This window comes from Salmo trutta, chromosome 25 (genome assembly GCF_901001165.1).
Source record: "Salmo trutta chromosome 25, fSalTru1.1, whole genome shotgun sequence".
NCBI classification, from domain to species: Eukaryota; Metazoa; Chordata; class Actinopteri; order Salmoniformes; family Salmonidae; genus Salmo; species Salmo trutta.
In genome coordinates, this window is record NC_042981.1 from 21,158,287 (window position 1) to 21,173,979 (window position 15,693).

Here is a 15,693-nt window from a genome sequence, read left to right on the forward strand (position 1 = left end):
AATGGTGGATGGGGAAGCGAAACCTATTGTGTGCTAGTGAAAGTGGGGAGATATGTCGTGTGGGGAAACAGCTTTCTTCACCCGATCTGTCCAACTTATCACATCTAAAATGTAAATAAAACACTATAAAGAGTTTATATAAAGTGTCATTACATACCTATTTGAAGGTTTGTGTCGAATTTGAATCAGATTTTTAGGGCGGCACTAAAGTTTTCAAAAGTAAACAGCAGCTGTCGCGGCTTTTGAGAGTCATGCAGAGATGACGCAAAAAATGAATGCATTCAGTTGTACAATTGACTAGGTAACCCCCTTACCCTGTCCCTTTCTTGTTTTTAATCTGCGACAGAAGGGCTACCCCTGGTGGAAAGAGACTGTACAGCACAAAATGAGATGCAAATGCGCGCCGTACGTTAGACAGAAGCATGCTATATGGCAGACCAATCCAAACTCATCTCTCGGCATGTCCAGCCCACTCAATATCTCAGCGAATCACGGCTTGCGTGATGGTTGCTGTCTTTTTCTGTGGCTAAACCAACTAGACTCGTAATTTAACCATTTTATCCGTATTTACTGATGGCATACAAGTTTGTTAATAAGGCACATGAAAGTTCACATGTTCCAGAAGGCATTTCTGCCAAAAACCGCATTTTGATTAAAAATACGTTTACGTTCAAATGGCTCTCCTGTGGAGTAGTGACGGGTAACACATGTGATATTTCAGTTTTTATTTTTAATAAATTTGCAAAAATTTCTAAAAACCTGTTTGCTTTGTCATTATGGGGTATTTTGTAGATTGATAAGGTTATGATGTAACAAAATGGGTCTGAATACTTAGTCTATAGTGCTCTTCACCCCTGCGCATCATCAGTTGGAAAGAGATGTTGAACGTTTAATAGACAGACTAAGTTAGCAAAACAATTGCTTATAATCATTAGTCAAACACTCCCATTATTAGGTAAAGTTTATCTACATGAAAATAATGTCAACAAAAACGTAAATAAATCCTAAAATGAATGCAGGCCTAGTCAAAACTGTTTAAAGTTTTTTTTTTTTGCTTAATGAGGAGAATTGCGCTCAGAGTGTGTGTGTGTGTGTGTGTGTGTGTGTGTGTATGTGAGAACCCTTACCGATTTGTCTTTGAGCCGCTCCCCCTTGATGAGGAAGTCTGCTGTGGTGGTGGTGTTTAGGTCTGTGGTGCTGCTGTCGCTGTCCAGTGTCCGGCTGACTTTGTAGACGGTGACGCAGCTGAGGCCCCCAGCTCCCAGAGGCAGCCACCCACCGCTGGAGTCATCCCGAGTCATGACCACTGCTCTCACACGCGCATAACTGTCACTGAACACAGAGAGAGAGAAAGGGAAAGACATGATTAAGGTGGGACTGCAACAAGACCATGGCATCAACTACCTCTGCATATAGAGAGAACACAGATACTATGACAACACAACCATGTCGCCTCACGGGTACAGGGCTGCCATTGCAGACAGAAAATGGTTAGGCATAATGACCGCAACACGGCCACTGCTTGAACACATGCATGACTTGTCACGAAAGGATATGTCATGGCTGTCCTGTAAGGATCCAAATGTGTCAGATCAGCTTTTCAATAAATGACTTCAGCCAGACCCCTCTCATCTGCAGAGGGGGACGGAGGGAACTGGTCGGGGGGTTGACAGCTCACACCCTGTTGGAAATCAAGGTCAAGAACTTTCAGCCATCTCCCTCTGCAAATTCACACAGACATTTCCCGCCGAAACACTAATATGTTCTAAAGCGAATACCGGAACAATATTTCTAACATAAAGTGTGGGGAATGGGCAGAGGTTACCTCGGTGTGGTTGTTACTTTGTGATGTCATTAAAAATGTTTTAAAAGGAAATACTGTAACTTGAAAAGTGTACACACTATGTGTGAAGTGTCCATCTAATGCGTTGCGCATGAAAGTGATTTTGTTAAGAGAGGGATGTGATTTTAGAAACTAAGAGGAAATTATTTCTATAACTTTGTACAAGTAAGTACTCACCGCCCCTGAGGTCAGAGAGCATGTCAGCCTCATTAACTGCCTCTTTTGAACGAAATGTATAAAACAATGGGTTAAGAATTAACATATCAGACCAGAGAGATGTTGAGTTGCAGCTCACGTCCAAAGTGGTTCGAACTCTGAAATTTCAACAAAAGGTAGAGACAATGAAGTCACCTCCTGGACAATCCCTGGTACGGCTGATTAGCTGTTCTAAGTAAAAGTATCTAGAAAATTGAATTTAAGTGGGACAATTCTACTACTCTTGTCAAATCACTGTAGTACGCTATTCTCATCACCCCCATGAGAACCACCATCTTTGCAGAGACAACTTCAGGAGCGAATGGAAGGGAAATCAACTCTGTAGTTCTGTTCAGGACTACACGACAAGTCACCGGATACCAGACGACGGTAGAGGAGAGCAACAGTAGAAGACGGGTGGGCACCCCTTTGGACAATCAGAGTCTGACACGCGTGCCGCAAAAAGGCCCAACTCCCTTTCCAAGGCGGCCTGGTTCCGACAGAAATACACAAAGACATTTACACGTAAATATACTGCTCAAAAAAATAAAGGGAACACTTAAACAACACAATGTAACTCCAAGTCAATCACACTTCTGTGAAATCAAACTGTCCACTGATTGACAATAAATTTAACATGCTGTTGTGCAAATGGAATAGACAACAGGTGGAAATTATAGGCAATTAGCAAGACACCCCCAATAAAAGAGTGGTTCTGCAGGTGGTAACCACAGACCACTTCTCAGTTCCTATGCTTCCTGGCTGATGTTTTGGTCACTTTTGAATGCTGGCGGTGCTTTCACTCTAGTGGTAGCATGAGATGAAGTCTACAACCCACACAAGTGGCTCAGGTAGTGCAGCTCATCTAGGATGGCACATCAATGCGAGCTGTGGCAAGAAGGTTTGCTGTGTCTGTCAGCGTAGTGTCCAGAGCATGGAGGCGCTACCAGGAGACAGGCCAGTACATCAGAGACGTGGAGGAGGCCGTAGGAGGGCAACAACCCAGCAGCAGGACCGCTACCTCCGCCTTTGTGCAAGGAGGAGCACTGCCAGAGCCCTGCAAAATGACCTCCAGCAGGCCACAAATGTGCATGTGTCTGCTCAAACGGTCAGAAACAGACTCCATGAGGGTGGTATGAGGGCCCGACGTCCACAGGTGGGGGTTGTGCTTACAGCCCAACACCGTGCAGGACGTTTGGTATTTGCCAGAGAACACCAAGATTGGCAAATTCGCCACTGGCGCCCTGTGCTCTTCACAGATGAAAGCAGGTTCACACTAAGCACATGTGACAGAAGTGACAGTCTGGAGACACCGTGGAGAACGTTCTGCTGCCTGCAACATCCTCCAGCATGACCGGTTTGGCGGTGGGTCAGTCATGGTGTGGGGTGGCATTTCTTTGGGGGGCTGCACAGCCCTCCATGTGCTCGCCAGAGGTAGCCTGACTGCCATTAGGTACCGAGATGAGATCCTCAGACCCCTTGTGAGACCATATGCTGGTGCGGTTGGCCCTGGGTTCCTCCTAATGCAAGACAATGCTAGACCTCATGTGGCTGGAGTGTGTCAGCAGTTCCTGCAAGAGGAAGGCATTGATGTTATGGACTGGCCCGCCCGTTCCCCAGACCTGAATCCAATTGAGCACATCTGGGACATCATGTCTCGCTCCATCCACCAACGCCACATTGCACCACAGACTGTCCAGGAGTTGGCGGATGCTTTAGTCCAGGTCTGGGAGGAGATCCCTCAGGAGACCATCCGCCACCTCATCAGGAGCATGCCCAGGCGTTGTAGGGAGGTCATACAGGCACATGGAGGCCACACACACTACTGAGCCTCATTTTGACTTGTTTTATGGACATTACATCAAAGTTGGATCAGCCTATAGTGTGGTTTTCCACTTTAATTTTGAGTGTGACTCCAAATCCAGACCTCCATGGGTTGACAAATTGGATTTCCATTGATTATTTTTGTGTGATTTTGTTGTCAGCACAATCAACTATGTAAAGATAAAAGTATTTAATAAGATTATTTCATTCATTCAGATCTAGGATGTGTTATTTTAGTGTTCCCTTTATTTTTTTGAGCAGTGTATATTAATTGATTTCTTACGCCAAACGGGTGGCGGTTCGTGTGCAAAGTATATGATTACTGTGAGAGTAGTTTCTAAATGTACCAAAGTATTATATCTCCATCCCTCTCTCTGTGTGTTTATCTTGTGTTACCATTTAGTTAGCTGGTAAATAAATACTTAAACCAATTTGTGTAGTACTGAATCATAAGTAAGGCTGGGTTTTTGCAGATGCAGGAGGTTACGACTGTTCAGAATAACGATATGATACAAGGTTATGATTAATAAGTTGACTGTTTATAGATGTGATAGGTTAACCTGTTATGGATAGGGGGCAGTATTTTCACGGCCGGATAAAAAACATACCCGATTTAATCTGATTATTACTCCTGCCCAGAAACTAGAATATGCATATAATTATTAGCTTTGGATAGAAAACACTCCAAAGTTTCTAAAACTGTTTGAATGGTGTCTGTGAGTATAACAGAACTCATTTGGCAGGCCAAAACCTGAGAAGATTCTGTACAAGAAGTGCCCTCTCTGACAAGATCTTGTTCTTCTTGTCTCTGTTTATTGAAGACTGAGGATCTTTGCTGTAACGTGACACTTCCTACGGCTCCCATAGGCTCTCAGAGCCCGGGAAAAAGCTGAACGATATCGAGGCAGCCCCAGGCTGAAACAGATTTGCGCGTTTGGCAAGTGGTCTATCAGCGGACAAAGGGACTCATGCTCGTGCACGAGACGACACCATGTTTTTATTCTATCGTCTTTGAACGGATTCAACGACTCCCGGTCGGAATATTATCGCTTTTTTACGAGACAATTAGCTGATTTTAAACAGCGGTTGACATGCTTCGAAGTACGGTAATGGAATATTTTGAATTTTTTTGTCACGAAATGCGTCATGCTCGTAACCCTTCTTTACCATTCGGATAGTGTCTTGAACGCACGAACAAAACGCCGCTGTTTGGATATAACTATGGATTATTTGGGACCAAACCAACATTTGTTATTGAAGTAGAAGTCCTGGGAGTGCATTCTGACGAAGAACAACAAAGGTAATCAAACTTTTCTAATAGTAAATCGGAGTTTGGTGAAGGCTAAACTTGCTGGGTGTCTAAATAGCTAGCCCTGTGATGCCGGGCTATCTACTGAGAATATTGCAAAATGTGCTTTCACAAGAAAAGCTATTTTAAAATCGGACATATCGAGTGCATAGAGGAGTTCTGTATCTATAATTCTTAAAATACTTAGAAATACTCATCATAAACTTTGATGAAAGATACAAGTGTTATGCATAGGATTATAGATACACTTCTCCTTAACCTGTCTGGGCTAGGGGGCAGTATTTTCACGGCCGGATGAGAAACATACCCAATTTAAACAGGTTACTACTCTGGCCCAGAAACTAGAATATGCATATTATTAGTAGATTTGGATAGAAAACACTCTGAAGTTTCTAAAATTGTTTGAATGGTGTCTGAGTATAACAGAACGCATATGGCAGGCAAAAACCTAAGAAAAAGTCAACCAGGAAGTGGAGGATCTGAGAATTGTAGTTCTTCTTCTAGTCCCTTTCAAAACTACAGTATCTGTGGGGTTACGTTGCACTTCCTAAGGCTTCCATTGGCTGTCAAAAGCCTTCAGAAAGTGGTTTGAGCTGGGCAGACAATAGGAGCTCAGTTACTGAGTGGACTGCCTGGCAACAAAGGGATTGGATATGCTCGATCCCACGAGCGCTCTGTTCCTTGTTTTTCTCCTTGAATGAATACACTATTGTCCGGTTGGAATATTATCGCAATTTTAAGTTAAAAATACCATAAAGATTGATTTTAAACAGCGTTTGACATGCTTCTAAGTACGGTAATGGAACATTTTGACTTTGTCTCTGGTACCACGCTGGCGCGTTATGCCTTTGGATAGTGCTCTGAACGCACGAACAAAACGGAGGTATTTGGACATAAATATGGATTATTTCGAACAAAAACAACATTTCTTGTGGAAGTAGCAGTCCTGGGAATGCATTCTGACGAAGATCAGCAAAGGTAAGAGAATATTTCTAATACTAATTCTGAGTTTAGGTTGCCCCGAACTTGGCGGGTGTCTGTATAGCTTTCTGTGATGGCGAGCTATGTACTCAGAATATTGAAAAATGTGCTTTCTCCGTAAAGCTATTTTAAAATCTGACAAGGCGGTTGCATCCAGGGGTAGTCTATCTATAATTCTTTAAATAATTGTTATATATTTTGTCAACATTTATGATGAGCATTTATGTAAATTGAGGTGCACATTCACCGGAGTGTTTTGGTGGGAATATATTTTCTGAACATCACGCGCCAATGTAAAATGCTGTTTTGGGATATAAATATGAACTTTATCGAACAAAACATACATGTATTGTGTAACATAAATGTCCTAGGAGTGTCATCTGATGAAGATCGTCAAAGGTTAGTGCTTCATTAAGCTGTGTTTTGGGTTTTATTGACACATGTCCTTGCTTGGAAAACGGCTGTGTGATTATTTTTGTCTATATGTTAGGAGAGTACAATCTAATGTTGCTTTCACTGTAAAGCCTTTTTGAAATCGGACAATGTGGTTACATCAAGGAGAAGTGTATCTTTAAAATGGTGTAAAATAGTTGTACGTTTGAGATAGTTGAATTATGACATTTTGTTGTTTTTGAATTTGCCGCCCAGATATTTCACTGGCTGTGTCTCGCAGGTGGGCCACGTAGCCCATAGGAGTTAATGCAACCGCTGTGTCAGATTTCAAAAAAGATTTACGGTGAAAGCACACCATGCAATAATCTGAGTACAGCGCTCAGCCACCAAAACAAGCCATACAGATACCCGCCATGTTGTGGACTCAAAAGTCAGAAATAGTGTTATAAATATTCACTTACCTTTGATGATCTTCATCGGAATGCACTCCCAGGTATCCCAGTTCCACAATAAAATGTTTGTTTTGTTTGATAAAGTTCATCTTTATGTTCAAATACCTCCATTTTGTTCACGTGTTAGGTTCACTATTCCAAATGAAGTCCAGAAGAAAAGTTGAAAAAAGTTCTATTACAGTTTGTAGAAACATGTCAAACGATGTATAGAATCAATCTTTAGGATGTTTTTATCATAAATCTTCAATAATATTCCAACCGGACAATTCCTTTGTCTTTAGAAATGAAAAGGAACGGAGCTCGTGCACACGGCCACACGCGATAAACAACTCATAGCTTTCAGCTGGTCCACTTACTCTAGGTGGTTTTATTCGCTCCCCCTTTACAATAGAAGCCTGAAACAATGTTCTAAAGACTGTTGACATCTAGTGGAAGCCTTAGGAAGTGCAATATGACCCCACAGACTCTGTATATTGGATAGGCAATCACTTGAAAAACTACAAACCTCAGATTTTCCACTTCCTGGTTGGATTTTTCTCAGGTTTTCGCCTGCCGTATGAGTTCTGTTATACTCACAAACATCATTCAAACAGTTTTAGAAACTTCAGAGTGTTTTCTATCCAAATCTACTAATAATGTGCATATCCTAGCTTCTGGGCCTGAGTAGCAGGCAGTTTACTCTGGTCAAGCTTTCCATCCGGACGTGAAAAATACTGCCCCCTACCCCAAAGAAGTTAAAGAACCGCTCTCAAGGTGCATCAATTCCTAATGAGTTAATTGTTACATGATTAATTTAAAATTGGATAACAATTAAACATAGTTAGTTGATTAGATAAATAACAGTCATTAGATGAATGAAAGTAAATTCACAACACACCATAACCAACCTTAATGTGACAATCACAAATGTCAGTACGAGTGAGAGAGAAATAGAGAGAGGACAACAAATCTGCGTCCAGGCCAATTGGCAAAAAAGGTATTGTAGCCCAAGAAATTGGCTGATGGACCTCTTCAGCTAGTCGGGAGATGGGCCTAGCACGATGCTAGCTCCAGGCTAACTGGTGCTTGCTTCAACGGTATTCAACAGTAATCAAATATGTATTGAATTTTAGTTGGACCTCAATGTGTTGAACTTATTTAAAAAAACACATTAATTTGCCCAAGATTATCATAACATGCTGCCCAAACCACCCCCATTGTGATAGTTGCAAAATAAATGTACACATGCATGTTATTCAATCATTTCATCCAAACTGCTCGCGCTCGAAAACGGGCGTCTGCGTAGCCAGGCGCTAAAATAGAACTTGGTTCTATTTTGATGCTTGATACACTGAAAGTCCTGCCTCTGGTCTATTCATTGGTTTTTAGGAGCATACTAACCGATGTGGGTGATTGAAAGATGGACGAGGTCCACACTCTAATCCAGTTGGTGGCGGCACATTAAAGTTGGTTGCCAACCTCTTTATAAAATCTATAGAAGAAGAGTAAACGAGGAGAGATTAATAATAAAATACTAACTAGGTTTCCCTTATCTGTGGATTAATTGTCGGCGTAGAGAACTCATGATTTTGTGTGACTCAAAATGGGTCATAATTCTTCAAAGATCCAGGGGGGAAAAAAGGACCATATGTATCTCAGGTAAAATGACAACCCAATGTTTATCTCTCAGGAAAAACTGGATAGCAACAGCAAGTCAGCTAAATGTCCATGAATTTTTCATGTGCTTTCGACCTGACCCCAAATTAATATACACTTAACAATTTCAAAGATTTTACTGAGTTATATGAACTGTAAGGAAATCAGTCAATTTAAGTAAATTCATTAGGCCCTAATCTATGAATTTCACAACTGGGAATACAGATATTCATCTGTTGGTCACAGATACCTTTAAAAAATAATAATAATAAAAAATAGGGGTGTGGATCAGCAAACCAGTCAGTATCTGGTGTGACCACCATTTGCCTCATGCAGTGCGACGTACTGTCTACCATCTGACAGTTTGTTCAGAAATTCTTAAATTGTGCAAACCCACAGTTTCATCCGCTGTCCGGGTGGCTGTTCTGAGATGATTCCGCTGTTGAAGAAGCCTGATGTGGAGGTCCTGGGCTGGCGTGGTTACACATGGTCTGCGGTTGTGAGGCTGGTTGGACGTACATTACTTGTCAAACGTTTTAAACACCTACTCATTCAAGGGTTTTTATTTATTTTTTTACTATTTTCTACATTGTAGAATAATAGTGAAGACATCAAAACTATGAAATAACACATATGGAATCATGTAGTAACCAAAAAAGTGTTAAACAAATCTAAATATATCTGAGAATTCAAATAGCCACCCTTTGATGACAGCTTTGCACACTCTTGGCATTCTCACAACCAGCTTCATGAGGTAGTCACCTGGAATGCATTTGAATTAACAGGTGTGCCTTGTTAATTTGTGGAATTGCTTTCCTTTTTGCGTTTGAGCCAATCAGTTGTGTTGTGACAAGGTAGAAGTGGTATACAGAAGATAGCCCTATTTGGTAAAAGATCATGTCCATATTATGGCAAGAACAGCTCAAATAAGCAAAGAAAAACAACAGTCCATCATTTCTTTAGGACATGAAGGGCAGTCAATCCGGAAACATTTTCAAGAACTTTGAACGTTTCTTCAAGTGCATTTGCAAAAACCAAGTGCTATGATGAAACTGGCTCTCATGAGGACCGCCACAGGAAAGAAAGACCAAGAGTTACCTCTGCTGCAACGGATAAGATCATTAGAGTTACCAGCCTCAGATCAAATGAGTTACCAGCCTCACATTCAAGTAACAGACACATCTCAACATCAACTGTTCAGAGGAGACTGCGTGAATCAGGCCTTAATGGTCGAATTGATGCAAAGAAACCACTACTAAAGGACACCAATAAGAAGAAGGGACTTGCTTGGGCCAAGAAACACGAGCAATGGACATTAGACCTGTGTGAATCTGTCATTTTTGGTCTGGAGTCCAAATGGAAGATTTTTCGTTCCAACCGCTGTGTCTTTGTGAGACGCGGTGTGGCTGAACAGATGATCTCCGCATGTGTATATCCCACCGTAAAGCACGGAGGAAGAGGTGTGATGGTGCACAGCATTCTGCAGCGATACACCATTCCATCTGGTTTGCGCTTAGTGGGACTATCCATTTGTTTTTCAACAGGACAATAACAGCACACCTCCAGGCTGTGTAAGGGCTATTTGACCAAGAAAGAGAGTGATGGAGAGCTGCATCAGATTACCTGGCCTCCACAATCCCTCAACCAAATTGAGATGGTTTGGGATGAGTTGGAACACAGAGTGAAGGAAAGTCAGTCACCAAGTGCTCAGCATATGTGGGAACTCCTTCAAGACTGTTGGAAAAGCATTCCAGGTGAAGCTGGTTGAGAGAATGCCAAGAGTGTTGAAAGCTGTCATCAAAGCAAAGGGTGGCTACTTTGAACAGTCTTTCTTTCCTGTGGCGGTACTCATGAGAGCCAGTTTTATCCCAGCGCATGCTTTTTTTGTGATTGCACTCCACACTTCATAGTTTTGATGTCTTCACTATTATTCTACAATTTAGAAAATAGTGAAAATATTAAGAAAAACCCTTGAATGAGTAGGTGTTCTAAAACTTTTGAACGGTAGTGTACTTACAAATTCTCAAAAATTATGTTGGAGGCTGCTTATAGTAGAGAAATTAAAATTAAATTCTCTGGCAACCGCTCTGCTGGACATTCCTGCAGTCAGCATGCCAATTGAACGCACCCTCAACTTGAGACATGTGGCATTGTGTTGTGTGACAAAACAGCGAATTTTAGAATGGTCTTTTGTTCCCAGCACAAGGTGAACCTGTGTAATGATCATGCAGTTTAGTCAGCTTCTTGATATGCCACACCTGTCAGGTGGATGAATATCTTGGCAAAGGAGAAATGCTCACTAACTGGGATGGAAGCTTTTTGGCCTTGTGCAACATTTCTGGCCTCTTGTATTTCAGCTTATGAAACATGGGACCAACACTTTACATGTTGCATTGATATTTTTGTTCAGTGTATTTGGTTCACAGTTGGTTTTGGTATTTTAACCTGCGTGTCATGAACGCGTCTAATGGGGTTAGACAAAATCCACAAGCGAGCTTGGATGCATGCTCTGAGCCTGTTTGGTCATGATGACCAAACCACGTGATTTTGAGAGTTAACCTGAACTAGAAACCTGGAAAAACAAAACGGAATCGGGCCAAAAAATAATACTGGTTTTATAGGGCCCTACATCGGTCAGTGACATCTCATAAAATCCAATGTGATATGGAGGTTATAAACAATTGTTCTAGGTTTTATTGGGCCGTACGTGATGATTTAGACTGGACGTATCCTACTGGTTAAGGGTTGAACAATGATAATAGCCAAGGACACTCAAACACAACAAATAGGTATAGAAGTCTGGACAGACGCATCAAAGTATAACCTGTTTTTATTAAAGGCCTATGGGTTTAAGAGAGTTTGTAAAGATAACACCTATACCTAGTCCCAGGTTACCATGAACTAAAGTACACCATGGATATAGCCAAGTAGTGACACAAAAGCCCAAACATATGACAGAGGCAGAAAGTCTGTGTGTGCGGTCAGTAAGTGCATATGATGTGTCCTGCTTCTTGGAGACAAAACAAATCAAATGTTCTGTCACATGCGCCAAATACAACGGGTGTAGACCTTACAGAGAAATGCTAACTTACAACCCTTAACCAATATTGCAGTTAAGAAAAATAAGTGTTAAGTAAAAAATGTAAATAACAAAGAGCGCAGCAGTAAAATAACAATAGCGAGGCTATATACAGGGGGTACCGGAACAGAGTCAATGTGTGGGGGCACCGGTTAGTCGAAGTAATATGTGCATGTAGGTAGAGTTAGAGACCATGCATAAATAAAATAAAAAACTGAGTAGCAGCAACGTAAGAGGGGGACACACAAAGCAAATAGTCTGGGTAGCCATTTGACTAGATGTTCAGGAGTCTTATGGCTTGGGGGTAGAAGCTGTTTAGAAGCCTCTTGGACCTAGACTTGGTGCTCCTGTACCACTTGCCTTGCGGTAGCAGAGAGAACAGTCTATGACTAGGGTGGCTGGAGTCTTTGACAATTTTTAGGGCCTTCCTCTGACACCGCCTGATATAGAGGTCCTGGATGGCAGAAAGCTTGGCCCCAGTGATGTACAGGGCCGTACGCACTACCCTCTGTAGTGCCTTGCGGTCAGAGGCCGAGCAGTTGCCATACCAGGCAGTGATGCAACCAGTCAGGATGCTGTCGATGGTGCAGCTGTAGAATTTTGAGGATCTGAGGACCCATGTCAAGTCTCCTGAGGGGGAATAGGCTTTGCCATACCCTCTTCACGAGTGTGTTGGTGTGTTTGGACCATGATAGTTTGTTGGTGATGTGGACACCAAGGAACTTGACGCTCTCAACCTGCTCCACTACAGCCCCGCCGATGAGAACGGGGGCGTGCTCCGTTTTCCTGTAGTCCACAATCATCTCCTCCATCTTGATCACGTTGAGAGAGAGGTTGTTATCCTGGCACCATATAGCCAGGTCTCAGACCTCCTCCCTATAGGCTGTCTCATCGTTGTTGATGATCAGGCCTACCACTGTTGCGTCATCGGTAAACTTAATGGTGTTCGAGTCATGCCTGGCCACGTAGTTGGTGTTGATGTGAGCCATGACCAGCCTTTCAAAGCACTTCATGGCTACAGACGTGAGTGTTACAGGTCAGTAGTCATTTAGGCAGGTTACCTTAGTGTTTTTGGGCACAGGGACTATGGTGGAATACTTGAAACATGTTGGTATTACAGACTCGGTCAGGGAGAGGTTGAAAAATGTCAGTGAAGACACTTGCCAGTTGGTCAGCGCATGCTCGGAGTACACGTCCTGGTAATCCGTCTGGCCCTCCGGCCTTGTGAATGTTGGACTGTTTAAAGGTCTTACTCACATCGGCGTGATCACACAGTTGCCCGGAACAGCTGATGCTCTCATGCATGCTTCAGTGTTGCTTGACTCGAAGCGAGCATATAAGAAATGTAGCTCGTCTGGTAGGCTCGTTTCACTGGGAGTTTCACTGCTTCCCTTTGTAGTCTGTAATAGTTTGCAAGCCCTGCCACATCTGACGAGTGTCAGAGCCGGTGTAGTACGATTCAATCTTAGTCCTGTATTGAAGCTTTGCCTGTTTGATGTTGACAGAGGGCATAGCAGGATTTCTTATAAGCTTACGGGTTAGAGTCCCGCTCCTTGAAAGCGGCAGCTCTACCATGTAGCTCTACAAACTATCCAGGGTGTATCACAACCGGCGGTGATTGGAAGTCCCATAGAGCGGCGCACAATTGGTCCAGCGTCATCTGGGTTTAGCCGGTGTAGGCCGTCATTGTAAATAAGAATTATTTAACTAGGCAAGTCAGTTAAAAACAAAGGTCAAATTTAGCTCAGTGCGGATGTTGCCTGTAATCCATGGCTTCTGGTTGGGGTATGTACAGTCACTGTAGGGACGACGTCATCGATGCACTTATTGATGAAGCCAGTGACTGATGTGGTATACTCCTCAATGCTATCGGAAGAATTCAAGAACATATTCCAGTCTGTGCTAACAAAACAGTCCTGTAGCTTAGCATCTGCGTCATCTGACCACTTCTTTACTGACAGAGTCACTGGTGCCTCCTGCTTTAGTTTTTGTGACCACGTGGCTACATGGCCAGGCTACAGACTCCTCAGTGCTGTAGCCTCACCTTTCCCCTACAGCAGGTGAGGATGTCACAGTTAGGTTACTAAAGTGAATGTATCCAGCCCTCTTCCTTCTCCCTGCAGTCTGATGGCTGTCTGATTAGATAAGAACATTCCCCTGGGCCACCGGAAACGACAAAGGGCAGCATTTTACAGATCCTACCAGCAACATATTTAAGGCTGAGAGAGAGCAAGAGAGGAGAGTGCAAGCGAGTGAGCGATTGACCGCAAAACGTATTTCGCTGTGGGATGTTGTACCCTCACAGGGGTTAGTTTATTAACCTATTGATGACACGGCCAGTGCCATTGGGTTCGGTTGACAATGGGTATTTACTCCATTCTGTTTATTGTAATCAATTGAGTTAGTCAGTGAACCATGGATGAGAGATACAATGCCAAATTACACTTGATTTTCTAGTGAACTTTTATTTAAGCAGGAAGTCATGCTGAGATCACGGTCTCCTTCGCAGGTGAGCCCTGCATGAACACATCAATAAACAACAACTAAACTATACATATCTACTAAAATGCATTGGGGAAAGTGTTCAGACCCCTTCCCCTTTTCCACATTTTGTAACGTTACAGCCTTGTTCTAAAATAGTGAATTAATTTTGTTCCTCAATGTACACAAAATACCCCATAATGACAAAGTGAAAACAGGTTTAGACATTTTTGCAAATGTATTAAAAAAAAAAAACATGAATGCCTTATTTACATAAGTATTCAGACCCTTTGCTATGAGATTCAATTTTACTCGGGTGCATCTTGTTTCCATTGATCATACTTGAGATGTTTCTACAACTTGATTGGTGTACACCGGTGGTAAATTCAATTGATTGAAAATGATCTGGAAAGGCACACACCTGTCTATATAAGGTCTCACAGTTGACAGTGCATGTCAGAGCAAAAACCAAGCCATGAGGTTAAAGAGCTCTGAGACAGGATTGTGTCGATGCACAGATCTGGGGAAGGGTACCAAAACGTTTCTGCAGCATTGAAGGTACCGAAGAACACAGTGGCCTCCATCATTCTTAAATGTAAGAAGTTTGGAACAACCAAGACTCTTCCTAGAACTGGCCGGCCGGCCAAACTGAGCAATCGGGGGAGAAGGGCCTTGGTAAGGGAGGTGACCAAGAACCCGATAGTTACTCTAACAGAGCTCCAGAGTTCCTCTGTGGAAATTGGAGAACCATCTCTGCAGCACTCCACCAAACCAGGCCTTGATGATATAGTGACCAGCCGGAGCCACTCCTCAGTAAAAGGCACGACAGTCCGCTTGGAGTTTCTGCATTGTCATTATTGGCTATTGTCTGTAGGTTGATGGAGAAAAAACTATTGAATCAATTTTAGAATAAGGCTGTAACTTATCAAAATGTGGAAAAGTCAAGGTGTCTGAATACTTTCCGAATGCACTGTATACACACACATCAATTCCGCAAAACATGAAAAGCAAAACACAATCATATCAAACAAACCCAATCTTCAGTAAAAAGGCCCTCTAGGGCAATTCATGCAGATGTTAGATGCACCAACTCCACCAGCTGTAGCCCTTTACAATCATATCTGAATAAGGGTTGAAAAAATGCTGAGAAATGCTGTAAATTACAAGGACTATGTATTTTGAAAGATGAGATGTTGAGAATTATAATAAATTCTCTGGTTGCAATCTATGATATCATACCAGCAAGCCAAAAACCCAGGAGTCTAAATGTACACTTCAAATTTCCATATCATAAAACGTATGTATGCCAATGTACAGTCTCAACATTTATGATCACTACATTTGATGTACAGTTACAAGATATGACATTAGACCCTGGGTTGTCCTGAACAGAATGACCGTTTTTGGTGTGCGTAAACAGTAATATAGGTGGTGATGCAGGGCTGTGTTCCAAAGAAAAACAGCTACAAGTGTGCTTGCTCTAGTTCCTGAACAGCACAAA

General features: G+C 42.4%; 1 protein-coding gene across 2 annotated transcripts in view; it reads right to left on the reverse strand.

The window, feature by feature from the left end:
- The window catches only part of LOC115162156 (sprouty-related, EVH1 domain-containing protein 1), a 95,540-nt gene that overhangs the window by 43,073 nt on the left and 36,774 nt on the right, over nucleotides 1-15,693 (reverse strand). For both annotated transcript variants that reach the window (XM_029713183.1, XM_029713182.1), the window contains one exon: nucleotides 1,128-1,332. In XM_029713183.1, the coding sequence (XP_029569043.1) occupies nucleotides 1,128-1,332 (205 nt within the window). The remainder of the gene's footprint in view (nucleotides 1-1,127; nucleotides 1,333-15,693) is intronic.